This window comes from Myotis myotis, unplaced genomic scaffold (genome assembly GCF_014108235.1).
Source record: "Myotis myotis isolate mMyoMyo1 unplaced genomic scaffold, mMyoMyo1.p scaffold_m19_p_30, whole genome shotgun sequence".
Classification (NCBI taxonomy): Eukaryota; Metazoa; Chordata; class Mammalia; order Chiroptera; family Vespertilionidae; genus Myotis; species Myotis myotis.
The window spans coordinates 3,117,203-3,141,043 of NW_023416336.1; the positions used below are offsets into that span (position 1 = coordinate 3,117,203).

The 23,841-nt window shown below is 44.5% G+C and overlaps 1 protein-coding gene across 2 annotated transcripts in view; it reads left to right on the plus strand.

The window, feature by feature from the left end:
• NPHP1 (nephrocystin 1) overlaps positions 1–23,841 on the plus strand; it is a 101,094-nt gene that overhangs the window by 69,180 nt on the left and 8,073 nt on the right. For both annotated transcript variants that reach the window (XM_036302254.1, XM_036302255.1), the window contains 4 exons: positions 5,025–5,101; positions 14,909–15,008; positions 22,189–22,301; positions 22,728–22,801. In XM_036302254.1, coding sequence (XP_036158147.1) covers positions 5,025–5,101; positions 14,909–15,008; positions 22,189–22,301; positions 22,728–22,801 — 364 coding nt within the window. The remainder of the gene's footprint in view (positions 1–5,024; positions 5,102–14,908; positions 15,009–22,188; positions 22,302–22,727; positions 22,802–23,841) is intronic.

Below are 23,841 nucleotides of genomic sequence, written 5' to 3' on the forward strand. Positions count from 1 at the left end.
AACATCTGGCTTAATGGAAGTCCTACAATCAGGGACTTAAGGAAGAAACCGTATTGAGACTTGTAGGAGGGATGGAGATGCAGAATAGGCTGGTCCCACACCCTATGTGTGCTGGATATAATTTGGGAGGCATATGTTGGCTGCTGAGGTCCCCCCTGAGGAGAGGAGGTCCCAGCCCCGCACCAGGCCCCAAAGCCCAGGTTCCAGTGCCAGAAGAGAAGTCCCCATTACTTCTGGCTGTAAAAACTAGTGGAGAGTGTGGCTGAGTGAGCCATAGGCTGCTGGAGTCCCAGGCAGTTCCTCTTTTACATATATATATATATATATATATATATATAATATATATATGTATATATATACACACATATTATTATATATATTATATATATATCATATATATGATATATATATATAATATTTTTATTGATTTCAGAGAGGAAGGGAAAGGGAGAGAGAGATGGAAACATCAATGATGAGAGAGAATCATTGATCGGCTGCCTCCTGCATGCCCCCTACTGGGGATCGAGCCCGCAACCTGGGCATATGCCCCTGACTGGAATTGAGCCCTGGACCCTTCAGTCCACAGGCTGACACTCTATCTACTGAGCCAAACCAGTTAGGGCCCAGGCAGTTCCTCTTAAAGAGTCTGTGCATGGACTTACTTAGACTTGCTCTCTGTGAGTTCTAACACTGGGGCAGCAGCTGGAAAACCATCATAGATGTATGGGATGGAACTGAATTGTTTATCATCAGGGCAAGAAATTGAGGGGCAGCTTTCTGCCAGACAAAAGTGCTGGCAGAGGCCATTGTTCCTTTTCCAAAACCCCCGACCCCCAAGGAGCTGTCAGGCAGGTGCCATACCTGAGTCTCCATCAACCTGGTTAACACTGTTCACATCACCCTGGTGATTCCCTGAGACTACCCCACACCCAACTTGTGGGCCCACCCAAGCCATTTCCAGTGTTTTTTTTTTTTTTTTTTACACAAACTGCCTTCTTGGCTCCTGCTGTCGATTTTCCTAAAGTCTCTCAACAGTTCACAAATTGCAGACAGGCAGCATCTGGCCTTGTGTCCCATACCTCTTGCTAAGTGGCCCCAAGCCTGGCACTAGTGGCAGCTGGTCTTGGTTTGCAGCTTGGCCTCTCCTGGGGACTTTTAAAAAATATATTTATTTTATTGATTTTATACAGAGAGGAAGGGAGAGGGATAGAGTTAGAAACATCAATGAGAGAGAAACATCGATCAGCTGCTTCCTGCACACCCCCCACTGGGAATGTGCCCGCAACCAAGGTACATGCCCTTGACTGGAATTGAACTTGGGACCCTTCAGTCTGCAGGCCAATGCTCTATTCACTGAGACAGACCGGTCAGGGCTCTCCTGGGGACTTTTAAGCCCAACACAAGTAGCAGCCATCTGCAGATCCATAGCTTGTGCTGGGTGGTGCCAGGCAGAGCACAAGTGGTGGCTGACCTTGCACCTCTTGGGAAGCCCCAGAGCCAGTGCACCCAGCAGACAGCTTCAGACCATGCCAATTATAACCCTACCACCTCCATGAGTGACACACTCAAGGGGTGGACTCAGTGAGCACCAAAGCCCCACTTAAGCAACTCCTGCTTTATTGCGTTAGCTCCTGCATAGCAACTCCTCTATTGTAGTCGCCGCCAGTCTTTGCAGTCAGTTGGCCTGCAGGATCAATCCCTCCTAGTGATGCCAACAGCAATCGAGGCTTAACTACAGCAGGACAGTGCATACAGTATGCACAGAGGTGCACCTGGAGCTTCCAGCTCGGGTGACTGGGGAGGCTGTGCACCTGGGCCCTACAGGACACCTACTACACAAAGCCACTTTACCAATGCCATGAGACATAGTAGCTCTACCTAATACACAGAAACAAACACAGGGAAGCAGCCAAGATGTGGAGACAAAGAAATAGGTCCCATATGAAAGAATAGATGGTATCTCCAGAAAAAGAATGAAATGAAATGGAGGCAAGCGAACAAACTAACAGAAAATAATGGTTATAAGGATGCTCAAAAAACTTAGTGGGAACTTAAACAGCATGAAAAAGGACTTAGAAGCCATAAAATAGGACCAGTCAGTAATGAAGGATATACTAACTGAAATGAAGAATAATTTACAGGGACTCAACAATAGAGTAGAGGAAGCCGAGAATCAAGTCAGTGATTTGGAATAGTATAAGGAAGCAAAACATAGCCAATCAGAACAGCAAAAAGAAAAAAGAATAAAAAAATATGAAGAGTGTAAGGAGCCTCTGGGACAATTTCAAGTGTACCAACATTTGCATCATGGGGTGCTGTAAGGAGAAGAGAAGTTGAAAACCTATTTGGAAAAATAATGACAGAAAACTTCCCTTACCTGGTGAAAGAAATAGACATACAAACCCAAAAAGCACAGTGTCCCAAATAAGATTAACCCAGAGAGCCCCACACCAAGACACATCATAATTAAAATGCCAAAGGTTAGAGACAAGGAGAGAATCTTAAAAGCAGCAAGAGAAAAATAGTTTGTTACCTACAAGGGAGAACCCATACCACTGTTGGCTGATTTCCCAACAGAAACTTTGCAGGCCAGAAGGGAGTGGCAAGAAATATTCAAAGTGATGAAAAGCAAGTTCCTACAACAAGATTACCCAGCAAAGCTATTATTTAGAATCGAAAGTCATATAAAAAGCATCGCAGACAAGAGAAAGCTAAAGGTTGGAGTTAACACCACCAAACCAGTATTGTATGAAATAGTAAAGGGTTTTCTTTAAGAAAAGAAGAAGAAAAAAGATAAAAAAATATGAATAATAAAATGGCAATAAATACATACTTATCAACAATTGAATCTAAAAAACAAAATCAGTGAACAAGTGGAACAGAAAGAAACTCATAGTTGCAGGGAACACTCATGGTTGCCAGATGGGAGGAGAGATCGAGGGATGGGTGAAAAAGATGAAGGGATTAAGGAGTACAAATTGGTTGTTACAGAGTAGTCATGGGGATGTAAAGTACAGCATAGGAAATGTAGTCAGTAAAATTCTAATAACTATGTATGTTGTCAGATGGGTATGAGATATATTGGGATGATCAATTAGGAAGTTGTATAATGTCTAATCACTGGGGTGGGGGTGTGTGTGCACCTGAAACTAATATAATACTGTATGTCAGCTGTAATGAATAATAAAAGTGATTAAATGGCAAAAAAAAAAGACCAAATGGCAAACTGGTAGCAAATATTTATAATACAGGATGGGGAAAAGTAGGTTTATAGTGTTGCATATGCAAAACGATTTATTCTTGCATTATTTATTCATTATTGTATTATTTTCTTTTTCTTTTTCTTTTCTTAATCCTCACCTGAGGATATTTTTTTCCCCATTGATTTTTAGAGAAAGTGGAAGGGAGGGAGGGGAGAGAGGAGAGAGAGAGAGAGAGAGAGAGAGAGAGAGAGAGAGAGAGAGAGAGAGAGAGAGAAGCATTGATGTGAGAGAGATACATCGGTTGGTTGACTTCTGCACGTGCCCCAGTTGGGGCTGGGGGATGAACCTGCAACCCAGGTACATGCCCTTGAGTGGGAAACTGTGACCCTTTGGTGTGGGGCTGACGCTCTAACCTCTGAACACACTGACAGGGCAAAGACAATTACCTTTTAAAATGGGCACACACACACATACCGTAAATCTAAGTCTAGGATATAGATAGGAAATTCACAGAGAGATACAGGTGGGCAGTCAGGAAGAGGATGATGAAGATCCCATAAAATTCAGGGCTCTAGTCCTGCTGTGCCTTGTAACTGTAAGTCTCCAAGCCACAGTTTCCCCCAATTTTAGAATGGGGAATTATCATAGTTTCTAACCTCAAATGTTTAATTCAGGTAATGCTCCCCCCTCCACCTCTGCTAACACCTCAGGGTGGATGGAACCTCCTTACCACAGGACAGAGGTAGAAGTCCTGACTGTGCTAGTCCTCTGATGTCACCAGGCAGAAGGAGACGGGGCACTTTATTACCCTGGCCCTCCTACCCCCGGTAGATGCGGAAGCCCAGGCTTCTTATGATTTTGGGGGTTTTGTTTTTATTAATGTTCAGGGTTTTAGTTGTACTTGGTAGGAAGGAATGGTGTGTCTATTCAATCTTTCCTAAAGTCACAGCTATTTATTTTTTTAAATGAGGTGGAGGCCAGAGGCCTCTGAATTAATACAGAAACATTTCCAATATATATTTTTACATGAAAAAGCAAGTGGCAGGATAGGATGCGTACTGTGACTCCACTTTGGTCCATGAAGAGCTGCGTTTGTGCACCTTCATGGGTGGGTTTATGTGAACTGTTCCCAAGGCTGCCCCGAGGAGCGGGAGTGGGGACTGGCAGCAGGATTAGAGAGGCCTTCTACCTCCTGCTTCTACACCTCTGCAGTTTGCAACTTTCAAAGAAAAGGTCTTCAGTTTGAGATTCATTGTGGAATGTATTTGTTCGCATTTGCATAGAACAAGATAGGGCAAGGGACTACTAAACTAGAGGGGAGGGAGGTGGCTGTCGTTTTTTCCTTATTATTTCTAGGCCATTGAAACTTTTTACTACAATCTGCATGTTACTTTTATATTTTATTTATTTATTACTTTTATATTTTAAAAATCATATAAACTCATATTGGCTATTTAAAAAATTTATCTTCATTGTTGAAAGTATTACAGATGTTCCTTCCCCCCATTGACCCCTCCACCACACCCATTCCCTTGCATCCCCTCCCCCAGGCCATAGTGGCTTTATTTTAAATGATGATTCAAAACATTTTAACGACATTAATAATCTTTTTCATGTTAATGTGGAAAATGGTATTTCTACGGTTCATAGGTAAGAAAGAAACTTATTTACTGAGCTGATGCCCCACAGAAGGATCAGCTTCCATTCTCAGTCATCAGTCATAAGTGACACAGAAATGTCTGCAAAGGTATCTGTGCTGAAAAGGGATTGACACAGGTGTCCACCGCAGGTCTCGGTCACAGCACACCCTTCTTTTTGTAGGACTTATGAGCTCCTCCTGAACGGTGGCACCCCTTATGAAAAAGGTGTGGAAGTGGACCCTTCCGTCTCCAGAAGAGGTACAGCTCTCACGGGGCACCTCCCTTCCCTGCCTTAGAGATCAAGCAAACAGGAGGCATCTGAGAAGATAGCTATGTTCTAACACAAATAGGAAAATCACGTGTTTTTAAAAAAAAATCTTTATTCTTCAGATTATTACAGATGTTCCCCATAGCTCCCCTCTACCCGGTTCCCACCCTACTCCAGGCCTTCCGTCCCCGCCCGCCCCCCCCCCCCCCACTGACCTCGTCCATAGGTGTAAGCTCTTTGTCCAATCTCTTCCTGCACCCCCCACAACCTCTTCCCCCTGAGAATTGTCAGTCTGCTCCCTTTCCATGCCCCTGATTCTGTTACATTCACCAGTCTGTTGTGTTTATCAGGTTTTTATTCATTTGATTTTTAGGTTCACTTGTTGATAGATATGTATTTGTTGTCACTTTGTTGTTCATAATTTTTTATCTTTACCTTTTTCTTCTTCCTTTTCTTAGAGAATACCCTTCAGCCTTCAGTATTTCATTTAGTACTGGTTTGGTGGTGATGAACTCCTTTAGCTTTTTCTTGTCTGTGAAGCTCTTTATCTGACCTTCAATTCTAAATGAGAGCTTTGCTGGGTAGAGTAATCTTGGTTGTAGGTTCTTGCTATTCATCACTTTGAATATTTCTTGCCACTCCCTTCTGGCCTGTAAAGTTTGTGTTGAGAAATCAGCTGACAGTCGTATGGGTACTCCCTTGTAGGCAACTGACTATCTTTCTCTTGCTGCTTTTAAGATTCTCTCTTTGTCTTTTGCTCTTGGCATTTTAATTGTGATGTGTCCTGGTGTGGTCCTCTTTGGATTCCTTTTGTTTGGGGTTCTCTGCGCTTCCTGGACTTGTAAGTCTATTTCTTTCACCAGGTAGGGGAAGTTTTCTCTTATTTTTCAAATAGGTTTTCAATATCTTGCTCTCTCTCTTCTTCTGGCACCCCCATAATTCGGATGTTGGTATGCTTGAAGTTGTCCCAGAGGCTCCTTACACTATCTTCATATTTTTGGATTCTTTTCTCTTTTTGCTCTTCTGATTGGTGTTTTTTGCTTCCTCATATATCAAAACATTGATTTGATTCTTGGGATCCTCTAGTCCTGTGGTCGGCAAACCGCGGCTTGCGAGCTACATGCGCCTCTTTGGCCCCTTGAGTGTGGCTCTTCCACAAAATACCATGTGCAGGGGCATGCGTACAATGCGATTGAAACTTCGTGGCCCATGCACAGAAGTCGGTATTTTGTGGAAGAGCTGGTATTTTGTGGAAGAGCCACACTCAAGGGGCCAAAGAGCCGCATGTGGCTCGCGAGCCGCGGTTTGCTGAGCCGCAGTTTGCCAACCACTGCTCTAGTCTACTGTTGAATCCCTGTATATTATTCTTTATTTCAGTCAGTGTATGCTTAATTTCTGACTTGTCCTTTTCCATTTTTTTTGGCTTTCTAAGACCTTTTAAAGTCTTACTAAGTTCCTCGGAGGTTTCTAGAAGATTCTTGAGTAACCTTATAATGTGGTTTTGAACTCGATATCCAGTAGTTTGCTTTCCACCATTTCTTTCATTTGTGACATGTTTCTTTGTCTCCACATTATGGCTGCTTCCCTATGTTTGTTTCTATGTATTGGGTAGCTGCTAAGTCTCCTTGAGTTGATAGAGTGGCCTTGTGTGGTAGTTGTCCTATAAAGCCCAGTGGCTCAGCCTGCCCATTCACCTGAGGTGGACACTCTTGGTGCATCCCTTTGTGGGCTGTGTGCACAGTTTCGTTGTAGTTGAGCCTTGATCACTGGGAGGAATTGACCTCCAGGCCAATTGGCTGTGGGAACCAGCTGCGACTACAGTGAGAGAGCTGCTGTGCAGGAGACACCTATGGAGCAGGACTTCAGTGGGGCTTTGGTGCTCACTGAGTCTGCCCCTTGAGTGTGTTGCTTATGGATGTGAAGAGTTGTAATCTGGTGTGGTCTCACACTGACCACTGGTACACTGGCTCTTGGGTCTCCAGGGAGGTGCAAAGTCAACCACTGCCTGGGGCCACCAGCAGGAGCTACAGAGAGATCTGCAGATTCCTCCGCCTTCTTTCCTTTTTAAAAAAAATATGTATTTTATTGACTTTTTGCAGAGAGGAAGGGAGAAGGATAGAGAGTGAGAAACATCGATGAGAGAGAAACATTGATCAGCTGCCTCCTGCACACCCCCTACTGGGGATGTGCCCACATCCAAGGTACATGCCCCTGACGGGAATCAAACCCAGAACCCTTCAGTCTGCAGGCCGACGCTTTATCCACCGAGCCAAATGGGCTAGGGCAGATTCCTCCTCTTTCTATCAGGTTTGGAAGTGCCTAGATGAGGCCCAGCTGTGAAGCAAGGCAGGCTGCTGCTGGTGCTGGTTTTTTGGGCCTTTTATTGATAGGTTTGCAGCTCCCTGACCCAGTTGTAACTTGTTAAACAGAGTTTTTGCCTGAGAAAGGACAGTCCATTCATATGCAAAAGTAGCTATCACAGCTTGGGTGGAGTCGGGTCTCAGGGAATCACCAGGGTGGAGCAAACAGAAATGGTTGTCAGTCAGCCCTGCACCGAGGAGGTCCCAGCACAGGAACAATGACTGCTTCGAGCACCTCCATCTGGAAGAAAGCTGCCCTGAGGTTCTGCTCCGATGACAGACAGTCTAGTTTCTCCCCGTTTGTGTCTAGGTCCCCAGAGCCTCACCTGGCACTGGAGCTCAGAGGAAGTGGGAGCTTGTAAATTCGGCTCATGGTGCCGGCCTTTTAAGAGGAGCAGCTGGGTCTCCAGCAGCCTGTGTGTCACTCAGCTCCAATCCACACTGGTTTTTACAGTCCATAGTGCTTACAGCCTGTAGGGACTTCTTTCCCCAGCTCTGGGACCCTGGGCTGGGGGTCTGGTGTGGGGCTGGAATCCCTTGCTCTTCCAGGCGGCCTCTGCAGATGCTCTCTCCCTCCTGATTAAAAAAGCAGCACACCCGGGTGCCGGACCAGCCGGTTTTGTGCCTCCCCACCTCATATCAGTCTCTTTACCTCTCTAGTTGTAGTACTTCCACTCAGCCAGCTTTCCTGTGGTTCTGGGTGATAGTTGTCCTGTATTTTAGCTGTAATTCTGATGTGGTTGTGGGAGGCAGCAAGTACAGGTGTTTACCTATGCCGCCATCTTGGTTCTTTCCTGAGTGCTTATTTTCTTGCTAGCACACCTGAGACTCTACTGTGGGAAATGAGGAAGTGTGAGGAGCCTGCATTTGCTCCTTCTCATTGAACACTCGGCTAAATTCATAAACAGGCTAATCCAGAGATTGTCTATTGCTAGTCCAAGGGTGTAGACATGTGCAGTTGTGTTGTATATGTCAGATTGCCCTCCAGAAATATTGAGCACCTTCCAGTATGTTCCCTGGCAAGGCCCTGCAGTAGGCAATGGGCATGGAGAGTCAGACAGGGGTGATGCTTGCCTCGTGCAGCTCTGAGCCTGACAGTGTTGGAACTTCACCTTGGCTCCTGAGACCTCCCCCTCCTTGTTTCACAGCTCAGGACACTGCTGTTGCCCCAGCAGTACCAGTCTCTCTTCTTAGAAGGGGAAGGTGTTTGAGGTCTGGGATGCACGTGGGTTGACATGCTTTTTAAAAAAAAAATATATATATATTTATTGATTTGAGAGAGGGAGAGAGAGATAGAAACATCAATGATGAGAGAAATTCATCAGCTGCTTCCTGCACATCCCCTACTGGGGGTCGAGCCCGTAACCCAGACATGTGCCCTGACTGGGAATCAAACCGTGACCTCCTGGTTCATAGGTCTATACTCAACCACTGAACCACGCTGGCCGGGCTAGATATGCTTTTTTGTTGTTGTTAATTCTCACCTGAGGATATTTTTCCATTGATTTTTAGGGAGAGCGGCAGAGAGAGGGAAAGACAGAGAGAAACATTGATGTGAGAGAACCACATCAACTGGTTGCCTTCTGCATGAGCCCCGACTAGGGCCCAGACTGGGGAGGAGGCTGCAACAAGGTACATGCCCTTGACCGGAATCGAACCTGGGACCCTTTGGTCCGCAGGCCAATGCTCTTTCCACTGAGCCAAACTGGCTAGGGCAACATGCTTTTTATTTTAAAAATTAAATTTATTGGGATGACATTGGTTAATAAATCACATAGATTTCACGTGTAGATTTCTATGGCACAAGATCTGTACATTGCACTGTGTACTCACCACCGAAAGTCAAATCATCTTCCATCACCATATATTAGGCCTCCTTCACCCCCACACCTTCCCTCTGGCAACCACCACACTGCTATTTGTGTCCACGAGTTTCAGTTTTATATCCTGCATATGAGTAAAATCATATAGTTCTTAGCTTTTTCTGCCTGATTTACTTCACATAGCATAATACAGTATTCTCAAGGTCCATCCATGTTATCGCAAATGGCAGTACAGTGGGGCCTTGACTTATGAGTTTAATTTGTTCTGTGACGGAGCTCGTAACTCAAATTACTCGTATGTCAAATCAATCGTGAGCAAGTGAGACACTTGATGCTGAGCTGATTTTGTGGCGTTCACTGTGACATTCGCTGCGCCAACTAGCAGTGGGGTATCTGAAGCTGGCTTGTAACCCGAATTTTAGCTCGCAACTCAAAGCAAAAAATCGGCTGAGAGACGGCTCGAATCTTGAAAAACTCATTAGTCGGGACACTCGTAAGTCAAGGCCCCACTGTATTTTGTGTTTTCTTATGGCTGAGTAGTAAGTATTCCATTGTGTATATGTACCATATCTTTTTTTTTTTAAATACAGTGGGGCCTTGACTTACGAGTTTAATTTGTTCCGAGACCGAGCTTGTTAAGGAGCTCGTTAACTCGAATTACTCTATCAACTCAATGCAAAAAATCGGCCGAGAGACAGCTGGTATCTCAAAAAACTCGTTAGTCGGGACACTCATAAGTCAAGGCCCCACTGTATATCTTTATTGATTTCAGAGAGGAAGGGAGAGGGAGAGATAAAAACGTCAATGATGAGAGAGAATCATTGATTGGCTGCCTCCTGCATGCCCCCCATGGGGATGGAGCCCCCAACCCGGGCTTGTGCCCTGACCGGGAATCAAACTGTGACCTCCTGGTTCATAGGTTGATGCTCAACCACTGAGCCACACTGGCTGTGTTGTACCACATCTTTTTTTCCCCAATATATTTTTTTTATTGATTTCAGAGAGGAAGGGAGAGAGAGAGAGAGATAGAAACATCAATGATGAGAGAGAATCATTGATCGGCTGTCTCTTGCACGCCCTCAACTGGGGATCAAGCCCACAACCTGGGCATGTGCTGTGACAGGGAATTGAATCGTGACCTCCAGGTTCATAGGTCGATGCTCAACCACTGAGCCACGCTGACTGGGTGTGTACAATTTCTTTATCCAGCCCTTTATGCTGTACACTTGGGTTGTCTCCATGTCTCAGCCACTGGGAATACAGCTGCAATGAACTTAGGAGTGCATATACCTTTGTGAATATATGTTTTTGAGTTTTTCAGGTATATAGACCCAGGAGAGGTATTGCTGGGTCATATGTAGCTCTATTCTTAAGTTTTTGAGGAATTGCCAGACTGTTTTTCATAGTGGTTCTACCAGTCTACATTCTCATCAACAGTGAATGAGGGTTCCCTTTTCTCCTCAACCTCCCCAACACTTATTACTTGTCTTGTTGATAATAGCTATTCTAACAGGTGAGAGGTGGTATCTCATTGTAGTTTTGATTTGCATTTCCTTAATTGCTAGTGAGGTTGAACATCTCTTCATATAGCTGTTGGCCATTTGTATGTCTTCTTGGGAGAGGTGTCTGTTCAGGTCCTCTGCCCATTTTTTAATTGGGTTGTTTGTTTGGTGTTGAATTTCATGAGTTCTTTGTATGTTTTTATTTATTTCTTCTTTAGCCCAGTCATTTTTTAGTAGTATGTTATTTAATCTCCACATAGTTGTGAGTTTCTTTACTTACTTTTTCCAGCTGATTTCTAATTTTAAGGCATTGTGGTCAGAGAATATAATTTCAATCTTGAATTTGTTGAGGCTAGTTTTGTGACCCAACATACTGTCTATCCTTGAGAATGCTCCATGTGCACTGGAGAAGAATGTATAGTCTGATGTTCTGGGATGAAAAGCTCTATAAATGTCAATTATGTCTATTTGGTCTAGTGTGTCATTAAAGATCCATGTTTCTTTATTGATTTTCTATTTGAATGATATATCCAGAGCTGCGAATGGAGTATTAAGGTCCTCAACTTTAACTGTGTTTTGATTTCTTTCTCCCTTTAGTTCTAATTATAGTTGTTTTATATATTTCATTGCTCCCTGATCAGGTGCATATATATTAAGAAGTATTATGTTCTCTTGATGTAGTGTCCCCTTTATCATTATAAAGTGTCCATCCTTGTCTCTTGTTATCTTGAAATCTATTTTGTCAGATATAAGTATGACAACACCTGCTTTTCTGTGGATGTTGCTTGGAGAATCATTTTGCACCCTTTTACTTTGAATCTACCTTTGTCTTTGCAGCTTAGATGTGTCTCTTGTAGGCAGTATATGGTTGGGTTTTGTTTTTTGATCCACTCTGCTACTCTGTACCTCTTTATTGGTGAATTCAGATAATTTACATCCTATATAATAAAAGCATAGTATGCAAATTGTCCCCTTGACCAGGAGGTTGTCTGGGAGTTCGACTCGGGGGCAGGGCCAAACGGGGGAAGGGAGAGAGGCCCTGGCTGGTGGCAGCGGCAGGCGGCCGGGGGAAGGGAGGGAGTACCCGGCTGGCAGCCGGCAGCCACTAGGGACCCTACCAGTGCAGGAATTTCGTGTACTGGGCCTCTAGTTTAGTATAATTATTGGTGTAAGAGGATTTCCTATAGTCATTTTATCTTTTGTTTTCTTGTAGCTCTGTTCCTTCAGTAGTTCTTTTCCTTTGTGTGTTTCTGTCTCTTGTTTTGTTTGGTGGTATTCTACACTTCTTTCTTCTGCTTTCTCTTTTTTAAGCTATGTGTCTTAATTTTGGGGGTTTTGTGTGTGGTTACCATCAGGTTTATGAAAAATAAAGTTGCATATGTACTGTAGTTTTTTCTCTTTTGAGTGCATCTAATCTCCATCCTCCTTCGCCAGTTCAGACCTTCACTCCTCTCCTCTTTTATGTTTTTGTTATAACAAATTATTCCTATTTATGCTGTAAGTTGTTTGGTGATCATACTCATAGTGTTGTGACCGTATGCTCTTTGTTTTAAGTAGAATAATTCCCTTGAGTATTTCTTGCAATGGTGGTTTTCTGGTGATAAATTCCCTCAGCTTCTGTATATCTGGGAACATCTTTATTTCTCCTTCATATTTAAAGGATAACTTTGCTGGATATATTATTCTTTTGCTGAGAATTTCTCTCTTTCAGTCATTTGAATATTTGGTTCCACTTTCTTCTTGCCTGTAGAGTTTTTGTGAGAAGTCCGATGATAATCTGATGGGTTTTCTTTTGCAGATAACTTTCTTCTTTTCCCTGGCTGCTTTGAGAAACTTTTTATTTTTTGTCATTCACTTTTTACAATTTTAATATAATGTGACTTGGAGAGGGCCTCTTTGGACTGAGGTAACTAGGTGTTCTGTTTGCTTATTAGATTTGAGGATCTAGTTCTTTCCATAGGTGTGGGAAGTTCTTATCCATTGTTTGTTTAAATAGGCTCTCTGTTTCCTTATCCCTCTCTTCTTCTTCTGGTATGCCTATTATTCTTATACTAGAGGCTTGGTGAATGAATTCGTGCACCACTGGGGTCCCTCAGCCTGGCCTGTGGGATTGGGCTGAAACTGGCTCTCTGACATCCTCCGAGGGGTTCCGGATTTTGAGAGGGTGCAGGCCAGGCTGAGGGACCCCACTGGTCCACGATTGGAGCCGGGGAGGGATGTGGGAGGTTGGACAGCCAGGGAGGGACTGCGGGAGGGCTCCAGGAAGTGTCCGGCCCATCTCGCTCAGTCCTGATTGGCTGGACCCCAGCAGCAAGCTCACCTACTGGTTGGAGCATTTTCCCCCTGGTGGTCAGTGCATGTCATAGTGAGCAGTTGAGCAGCCTTAGCATATCATTAGCATAGTACGCTTTGATTGGTTGAAAGGCTGACCGGCCGACCGGACACTTAGCATATTTGGCTTTCATTATGTAGGATTGCTTTTTCTGATGGAGTCACTTCTTATAGAGCTCTTTCATTTTTTTAATGCTCAGGTCTCTCTCTTCTCCCCTATGCATCATTTCTAGATTCCTGTACAGTGGGGCCTTGACTTATGAGTGTCCCGACTAACGAGTTTTTTGAGATACCAGCTATCTCTTGGCTGATTTTTTGCATTGAGTTGATAGAGTAATTCGAGTTAACGAGCTCCTTAACAAGCTCCTTAACGAGCTCGGTCTCGGAACGAATTAAACTCGTAAGTCAAGGCCCCACTGTATTGATATCACTAATTCTTTTCTCCATCTGGTCAGTTCTGTTTCCTATATTCAGTAGTTTACTCCTAATCGCCTTAATTGCATGCTTCATTTCCAGGATTTCTGATTGGTTCTTTTTTTAACGCTTTAGATTCTTTGGTACAGTACTCATTTTGTTCATTAATTTGTTTTTTGAGTGTATTTCATTGCCTGTCTATATTTTCTCACATCTTGTTGAGTATTTTCAGAACTGCAATCTTGAATTCTCTGTCATTTATATATTTCCATGTGTTCCAGCTTGCTTTATAGAGATTTTTCATTTTTTTCTGGGCTTCCTTGTTTCCATGGTTATGCATGGTATTTGCTGGTCCCCTTTGTCTAGGCATCTATGTATTATATTGGCCCTTCTCTAGCATCTTTCTTTGAACAGGTCTTTCTACTGTTTTCTAGTAGGTGATGCTGAATCACAAGATTTTTAGCTCTGTGACGTCCCAGAGCTGCCCTCCGTAGCTCCGATGAGACATTACAGCTGTGCTGCTTGGGGGTGGGCTTTGTTTTGCCCTCACCATAATGGTGACCCCCGGACCTCCATGGTGCCCCCCCCCCTCCAAATAGGGATCAATCACTGGAGGAAACAGGGACTCTGCTGCAATATCTCTCAGTTTACAGATAATGTGCTCCTTGACCTGTCACCAAAGGCAATGGGAAGTGAGTTTTGGGAGTCCAAGGGGGTGATGGACCTCTGTGGCTCCATCTTTGCCTGGAACACTAACTGTCCAACAGCAGACAGTCACGACAGAACCCAGGCACTGTGTCCTTACCCCAGCCTCTCAGCTGGCTTAGCTGCTGTTCGTGCCACTTGCCCTGCTGGAGAGCCACCGAGACTCTGTTCTTCCTGGCCCATGGAAATATCTGCTTCCTCCTCTCTCTGGGGCTGAGCTAGCAGCCAGCTCCCAGCTGCAGGGCTGCATCTGTGGCCATGTGAGCTCTCCTCCTTTCTTGCCTCCCCATTTGCTCCTGGTTGCCCACCTTTAGATGATTCAATACATGGGTCTCTCAGGCATGCTTCTATATTGAGCATGGAATCCTTTGTTGAGTTATATAGTTGATAAACTTGTTAACAAGTTTCAGGGGGAGAGGCCAAGGGGATCTCTCATGCTGCCATTCCTCTAATGTCACTCCCCAGACATGCTTTTTAAACTCCTCTTTTTTTCTTTGTAATTCAGCCACAACAATGCAGCTGTCAGGGGCAGGCACTGGTGGTGAAAAGACTGTTGTATTATAGCAAAATACCATGCTTTTAAATTAAAATGAAAATACTTTGTTGTGTTATATGCACTGTCCCAAGCACTTAAAGTTGTAACATTTATTAATTTTTTTAAGCACAAGGGAGTGTTTTCCATCAGATGATGATGATGAGGAGGCAGCCACAGCTTCTAGTAAAACTGAGGTCTTTGAACAGAAGATCAAGAGACCTACTAAGGTTGGTATGCCTTCTGCGGCTTCTGTTTGGGAGCTCGGGCCACTCAACATGTGTAGACCATCTCTGCTCTCAGCTTCCCTCCTGCTTAGTCATCTTTTGTTGGTTAATATTAGCTCACTAGGGCCCAGTGCATGAATTCGTGCACTTTGAAAGGAACTGTGGGCCGTGAGGCTGTGGTGGGCACAGGGGCGGGTCTCGGTCCATCCTCTGCGCTCCTGCCTGGCCCCTCCCTCCATTGCCCCCGGTCCCCTGTCTGCCAGCAGCCCCACTCCTGCCGCTGCTGCTCCCACACGCTGATAGCGCCTTCCTGGCTTGCACTCGCTGATGGCGCAGAGCGATTGGGGCCAGTGCTGGGCACCGGCAGTGGGTGTGAGCGGTGGCTCTGGCGCCAGCTGCGAGTGCAAGTGGGCCGTTGCCAGCAGCAGGTGTGAGCAATGGCTGCTGGCCCTCATTGCCCCTCAGGAGCAGGGGGAGATGGAGAAGCCCTGAGGGATGATTGGGGCCAGCAGCCACTGCTCGCACCTGCTGACAGTGCCGAGTGATTGGGGCCGGCGCCAGGCGCCTGCAGCGGATGTGAATAGTGGCTCATGTGCCGGTAGCAGGAGCCAGCAGCAAGTGCAAGTGCCCACTGGAACTGCAGTGTGCGGGAGCAAAGAATTTTCAATAACCACCAGAGGCTCGCCCCGATGACAGCAACTGGCACCCTGCCTTGGTCTGCCGCCCCCGCTCACCTGCTTCACCATCCCGCTGCGGCCAATGCCCGCCATGTTCTGCATGTGCCCCCTAGCAGTCAGCGCACATCATAGCGACCGGTTGTTCGGTTGTTCCGCCGTTTGGTCTATTTGCATATTAGGGTTTTATATATATAGAGTAACTTGTTTGCCAAAGATCAGGGAAATGGAATAACAAGATCAGATTAGATGACTCTTCTACTTACTAGCTAGCACAAAGGACAGATTTGGTCAAAAATAGAGTCGAGAACTTCTATTAAGTGGGCTTACTGACCCCTGAGTCTATCTAAAGAGAACTTTTTAAAATGTGAAGTTTGTTGAGGTATAATTTAGTTTACTCCTTTTAGTTTACAGTTCTTTGAGTTTTAACAAATGTACACAGTCATGTAACTATCAGCACAGTCACGATAGAGAATGTGTCCATCACTCTAAAGAGTTACCTCTGCGGCTTTGTCTTTGTCCTCAGTGCCCAGCCCAGCCCCAGCCCCAGGCAGTCCCTCCTCTGTTTTCCTTCCAACAGCTTTGCCTTTCCCTGCACTATACATCGGATCCTACAGTGTGCAGGCTTGCGAGTCTGGTTTTCACTCAGCACAGTGCTTCTGAGATTCATTCATGCTGATGCCTGTGTTAGTAGTTTGTTCTTTTTTGTTTTAAACAGTACAGGAGATATTGTGGGATCAGCTGCAGATCACTGCAGTAAGGTACATGTCGCAATAGAGCAGGTTACATGAATTTTTGGCTTCCCAGTGTATATAAAAGTTATGTTTATACCATACTTTAGTTATTAAGTGTTCAATAGCATTATGTGTAAAAAAACCCACAAAAAACACTGTGTATACCTCAATTTAAAAATGCTAACCATTATCTGAGCCTGTTGGAAAAAAGGCCAGTAGACTTGCTCAACTGAGGATTGCTACAAATTTTCAATTTTTTTTCTCTTTATAAGATTTAAAAATATATATATATATATGTGTGTATGTGTATATATATATATATATATATATATATATATATATATAATTGATTTTAAAGAGGAAAGGAAAGGAAAGGGAGAGATAGAAGCATCAATGATGAGAGAGAATCATTGATTGGCTGCCTCCTGTACGCCCCACACTGGGGATCGAGCCCACAACCCGGCATGTGCCCTTGACCGGAATTGAACCCAGGACCTTTCAGTCCACATGCTGCTCTATCCACTGAGCCAAACCAGCTAGACCAGCCAGGGCTTTTTTTTTTTTTTTTTAAATATAATATTTTTAATTGATTTTTAGAGAGAGAGGAAGGGAGAGGGAGAGGGACAGAGAAAAACATTGATGTGAGAATGGAACATTGATTGGTTGCCTCCTGAATACTCCCTACCCCTGGGGATTGACCTTGCAACCTGGGCATGTACCCCAACTTGGAATCGAATTAGCAACCCTTCAGTGCATGGGATGAAACCTAACCAACTGAGCCCCACCAGCCAGGGCCAGATTTTCAATTTGTAAAAAATGCAGTATCGCTTTGGCTAGAGTGACTTGCTTAGAGCATTATCCCATGCGCCAGTAGGTGCTGCATGTGATTCCAGTTCAGGGCACATATTCAGGTTGTGGATTTGATCTCCAGTTAGGATGCTTATGGGAGGCCATCAATTGATGTGTCTCTCTCACATTGATATTTCTGTCCATCTTTCTCTTTCTCTCCCCTCCTCTCTTAAAAAAAGTCAGTAAAAATTAAAAATACACACAACACAATATCTTCAAAGCACAATAAAGCTAGGTGTTCCGGTATTCCATTGGCTGGATGTATCATAGTGTGTTTACCCATGAGTTAGTTGATGGACATCTGGGTTGTTTCTAATTTTGGCCTATTATGGATAAAACTTCCTCTAAATATTTGTATATGAATTTTTTTATGTGTAAATGTACTGTTATTTCTGATGGGTACAGACACTTAGAAATGGGGTTGCTGGTGTTTGTTTATTTCATAAGAAGCTGCCAAGCTATTTCCCAAATGACTACACTATTTTACATTCTCACCAGCAGTGTATCAGCATTTCAGTTGCCCCATATTCTTTAAAAAAAAACAAAACATTTTTATTGATTTCAGAGAGGAAGGGAGAGGGAGAGACAGATAGAAACATCAATAATGAGAGAGAATCACTGATCGGCTGCATCTTGCCTGCCTCCTACTGGGGATTGAGCTCACAACCCAGGCATGTGCCCTTGACCAGAATTGGACCCAGGACCCTTCAGTCCACAGGCTGAGGCTCTATGCACTGAGCCAAACCGGCCAGGGCTCAGTTGCCCCATATTCTTGACAACACTTGGTATTCTCAGCCTTTTTGTTTGTTTTAGCTATTTTAATAAGTAAGCAGTGGTATCTCATGGTTTTTGTTTTGCATTTTCTGCAGGGAGCTTTTATACTAGTAGAATCCAGGTCTATCAATTTCAAACTCAGGAACCTCTTGGAAAAAATCATAGAATCATCTTTCTTGGGGTCTCAATGTCTACATCTTTATAAAGGACACAGTAGAAATATCAGTCCCATAAGTTGTAATGAAGTTTAATGAAAAAAACATATAAAACACTTAGCAAGTATTCATAGTACATGCAATTAAGCAGTGTGAGCTCTAATAATTGGCTAATCTTATGATTATATCTATATATATAAAAGCCTAAGTGACCTTCCGACTGTCTGATCGGTAGCTTTGATGTGCCCTGACCACCAGGGGGCAGATGCTTAATGCAGGAGCTGCTGAGCTGCAGTGACTTGGCAGCTGCGGTTCTTGGGTGACACACCTGGAACCAGAGAGGAGGGATCCCAATTCCAATTCCCGGATGCGTCACCTGAGAACCGTTCTCTCGCAATCTGGGACCTATCAGGGGATGTTTGAGAGCCGGTTTTGGCCCAATCCCCGCAGACCAGGCCAAGGGACCCCACCAGTGCAAGAATCTGTGCACCAGACCTCTAGTGTATAGATAAATGCAAATGTAATGCCAGGTAGCCGATGCAGTGTGTCATAACATTCATCTAAGTGAAGCTATGTAAGCTGGTAAGACCAGGGGACATTTGAAATGGGGTTTGAAGGATTGGAGATGTGCCCTGTGAAGACGTCAGGAAAGGGCCTTTCCACAGAGGTGCACGCTGGATGGGTGGAAGGGGAGCATGGCATGGGAACATGACTAGGGCATCCCCCTGACTGTCCCTGAATGACCTTTTTGCTGTTGCAGATTGTCAAGAAGCAGTGTAATGAATGAGAACTTGGCCTACCTCTCTGAGTGGTTGCTTTTGTCATTTTATTTTATTTTTTAAAATAAATCTTTATTGTTCAGATTATTACAGTTGTTCCCCTTTTCCCCCCATAGCTCCCCTCCACCCAGTTCCCACCCCACCCTCTGCCCTTACCCCCCCCCCCCCACTGTCCTCATCCATAGGTGTATGCTTTTTGTTGCTGGGTCAAAGGTCATACACATGGAAAATGTAGCTGTTTCCATCCACAACATGTCCCGGTGTTCAGAAAAGTCTCTCACGACTTGTTCACGATCTACTCAGAAAGGGTACAGAACCACGTAATGGCTTTTTAAAATAATGTGTCCTCTTATGTTTAAAATGAGGATTTCGCTATCAAAAGTGAGGAGAAAGCAACATTACAGCTGCTCTTGCTCCTCTTGCCCTTCGGGTGATAGTTGTGTGTGGGGCTGCACACTGGCTCGCAGGCCATCGACAAAGCCATCTGGGTGGCCCGTGCGGTTCCACTGGCTTCCCAGGGGCCGTCGCAGCCTCTCAGGGGCCGTCACAGCCTCGCAGGGGCCGTCTCAGCCTCGCAGGGGGTGCCGCATCCCACGTTGGGGGTGAAGGTGCGAGACAGAAGCTCCTCTCGCTGTCTCTTCTGCTGCTCCCTTGCGTATCGCCGATGCTGGAAGTTTCTGAGACCAGTCTGCAGGTGCTGGACATCATACTTTATTTTTTATTTTTAAAAAAATATGTTTTATTGATTTTCTACAGAGAGGAAGGGAGAGGGATAGAGAGTTAGAAACATCGATGAGAGAGAGACACTGATCAGCCGCCTCCTGCACGCCCGACACTGGGGATGTGCTGCAACCAAGGTACATGCCCTTGACCGGAATCAAACCCGGGACCCTTGAGTCCACAGGCCGACGCTCTATCCACTGAGCCAAACCGGTTCTGGCTGGACATCATACTTTAACTGGTCAACACAAAGTTTGGCATACTGTCTTTTGTTGGGCGGTTCCTCGCTGGACAGAATCTCCAGGCGTTCTAGCTGAATATCTGGTATGCTTGCTTGGGTTTTGTTTTCTACTAAGTGCACAGATTGCTTGTCTGCCGTCTCCCGGCGTCCCATGTGAGACTGGATCTGGTGGACCTGCTTGTGCGTTTGCTGGTACAGCGGTTCCATGTCGCCGGCCCAGCCGGGTCTGGCTCCAGCTTCCTCCGAACCTGATTCTGCTTCTTGAGTGTGTCCCTTATGGATGCGAGGAGTTGAAATCTGCAGTTTGTTGGGTTCGCTTTTGTCATTTTAAATCATGCTCTGAGTTTAACTGCCTGTCCGGGCATCCTGTGTGCGATCCGACCCAGGGTGGCGGGGCGGGACAGCGTGGCTCCTCTGTCACCCCTGCTTCCTCATCACAGCTCCCTTGGGGGCCTAAGCCTTTAGTCAGACATCCCCCAAGGGCTCCCTGGCTGCCAGAAGGATGTCTGACTGCAAGCTTAGGCCTGATCCCCCGGGGAGTGGGCCTAAATTGACAGGTGGACATCCCCCAAGGGGTCCTGGACTGCAAATAGGCGTAGGCTGGACTGAGGGACCCATGCCCCCCCCCCCCCCCCCCCCCCGCTGAGTGCACAAATTTTTGTGCACCAGGCCTCTAATTTATAATAATTACTGATAGGAGAGGACTTATTATTTCCATTTTGTTACTGATTTTCTGTATGTCTCAGATTTATTTTGTCCCTCATTTCCTCCCTTCTTACCTTCTGTTGTGTTTGTTTGTTTATTAATACATTTTTATTGATTAAAGAGAGGTAGGGAGAGGGAGAGAGATAGAAATATCAATGATGAGAGAAAATCATTGATCAGCTGCCTCCTACATGCCCCTTCCTGGGGATTGAGCTCGCAACCAGGGCATATGCCCTTGACTGGAATCGAACCTGGGACCCTTCAGTCGCAGGCCAGTGCTCTATCCACTGAGCCAAACCAGCTGGGGGTCCTTCTCTTGTGTTTAAGTGATTTTTTTTGTAGTGATACACTTAATCCTTTTCATTTCTTTTTGTGCGCATTCTATAGATTTTTTTTCTTTTCGGATAATATGGGGATTACATAGTTATAAGAACCTATTTTAAACTGATAATAATTAAACTTTAATGTTGAAATTTTTTGTAAATATATTTTATTGATTTTTTACAGAGAGGGATAGAGAGTTAGAAATATCGATGAGAGAGAAACATCGATCAGCTGCCTCCTGCACATCTGCTACTGGGGATGTGCCCGCAACCCAGGTACATGCCCTTGACTGGAATCGAACCTGGGACCCTTCAGTCCGCAAGCTGACGCTCTATCCACTGAGCCAAACCTGTTTCGGCTAATGTTGAAATTTATTTTGTTTTTGAACCCTTAATGTGTACCATGCATTGCATTGAACACTCCACACTTACCTCATTTTAATCTTTTTATTAGCCTTCTGAAATTCAGGTATTGCTATCTGTATTCAACAAACGAGGAAACCAAAACACAAGGAGAATAATTAATTAGCCCGAAGTTACATAGCTAGGAAGTAGCAAAGGCAAAATTCAGTCCAGGTCTGCTACGCCCTCCCATGTTCCACCCAGTACTGTGAACAATCAGCTCACATTTCTTCTGCATTCATCACATCAGGTGGGATGGCCACATGGCTTTGTTAAAACATGTAGCTGACTAGTCTCTTTATTTCCAAAACACATAATCATGCCTTTTTTAAAAAAAATTGATTTCAGAGAAGAAGGGAGAAGGAGAGAGAGATAGAAACAATAATGATGGGAGAGAATCATTGATTGGTTGTCTCCTGCACACCTCCCACTGGGGATCAAGCCCGAAATCTGGGCATGTGCCCTTGACTGGAATTGAATCTGGGACCCTTCAGTCCGCAGGCCGACGCTCTATCCACTGAGCAAAACTGGCTGGGGCTCATGGCTTTTTAAAAATTTGACATTTAACATGGGTGTATAGCTAAAATAGAAGCATAGCGATGGCAGCACAGGGTGGAGACTTGAAAGTGTACACATAAAAATGTAAATTATCTGAAGTTTAACGTGACCAACTTTGGAGTGGGAATTTCCCATATAATTGTTGCATTTTTCCCAATGATGAAACAAAACTTGGAATAGTTCATTAAAGTAATACACACATTTAAAAACATTGTAGGTTGGAGTGTAAGATATTGTTTAATGAATGCATTTCTTTTCTTCTTTAATAGTTTACTGCCGGAAACATTAATTGGAAGCATGTCCTACATTCATTTGTTGATATTTTATCGCCAAATTCTTGGAGATGTACTCCTAAAAGACAGGTTGAGCATGCGAAGTGCTGGTAAGGGGGTCTTTGCAATTTCCTTTTGTACAGTAATGCATCATGCTTTGAGTAAATGCAACCTATGTCAGCCTGTATCTTCTGCTTCCAAAGGTGAGACCACGGTCATGAGAAAAGTGAGGTTGGAAAAAAACACAGAAAGGTGAACACAAGTTTCTAGTCTTAATCTGTTCAGAGCCACTTCACTCCCCTCCTAAAAGCTCTGTTTACGTGGTACAAGACTCATTCCAGAACCCTCTATGTTGTGGATATAGGGGGGGATGGAGTTGAGGGGACAGCTTTGAGCTCCTAGAGGTTAAAGTGTTAGAATGTGTTGTCAACAAATCTTGTGACAGTGATTCTAATTTGAATATGTGTTATGTCTGTTTATATGTAAAACATATTGGATAAAGTTTGTGTAAATCCTTTTTGGTCTTTGTATTTCAGATTTAATCAGTAATCCTGTATTGGCCACCTTCCCCAAGCTCTTGGAGCAGCCTGACGTGATGGATGCGCTCAGGGTGGGTAGTATCATGATGGGAATCTGGTGGGTTCTGAAAGCAATTAAATACACAACATTAGTGCATTCTGACAACTATTCTCCCCCCCCCCCCCCCCTATTTGGACGACATCTCCTGATCTGTGTCCACTTTTTAGCTGACTTGGGCTCATCCTTCCTTTCTTAGCATGAGTGTTACTTATCCAGGCTTCCCAGCACCCAATAAGCAGGTGAAGGGCATGCTATGTACACTGTTGCAATCTCTTATTTGTTTTTTGTTCGTTAACTTAAGATGGCCACTAATTGTGGCCTAAGAGCAAAAATCCAAAATGGTTTGTTATATACATGAACTGAGTTCTCAGGGGAGAGTCAGGGCACACATATCATTTTTTATTTAATTCAACATATACTTTCTGCTGCACGAAATAGCAGCTGGTTGAACCACATGAATTCTTCAATTTTCAGCCATTTTTGACCTTCAAAATGTCAATTTTATAAAGTTCAACTTATCATAACAGGGTCAAAAACATTAGAAGACCTGTATGCCCACAAGGTAGATGTTCAGATACCATGGCATGTGCCACAGGGGAAGCATGACCAGGTCCTTGGAGACTTAATAAGGCAGCAAAGGAGGACCAAGGACTGTTCCATTAAAGAGCTCCTGGGTGAGATGGACCTAGTACACGCTGGGGCCAAGTCCGGTTTTGACATGCTGAGATGGGAGTGAAAGACATTACAGAATAGATCCCAAGATGGCTACAGAGTAGATGGAAACTACACTCATCTGCTCCCCACCCCAAACTGGGTTTACAGCTAAATTATAGAGCAGTCAACCTGAATAACCAACTGAAGGCTAGCTAAACTGAAATATTATACCAAGGATTTATAGAAGAAGCCACTTAGAGACTGGCAAGAAGAGTGGAGACGTGGAAAGGGCTGGCCCCCACACCCAGGTGCAGCAGTGGCTGAGAAGCTGGAGGGATATTATGGCTACAAAACTTCCTCCCCCCAGTATCATGGCGTCTCAACCCCATGTAGAGAGAACACAGAGCATCAGAGATG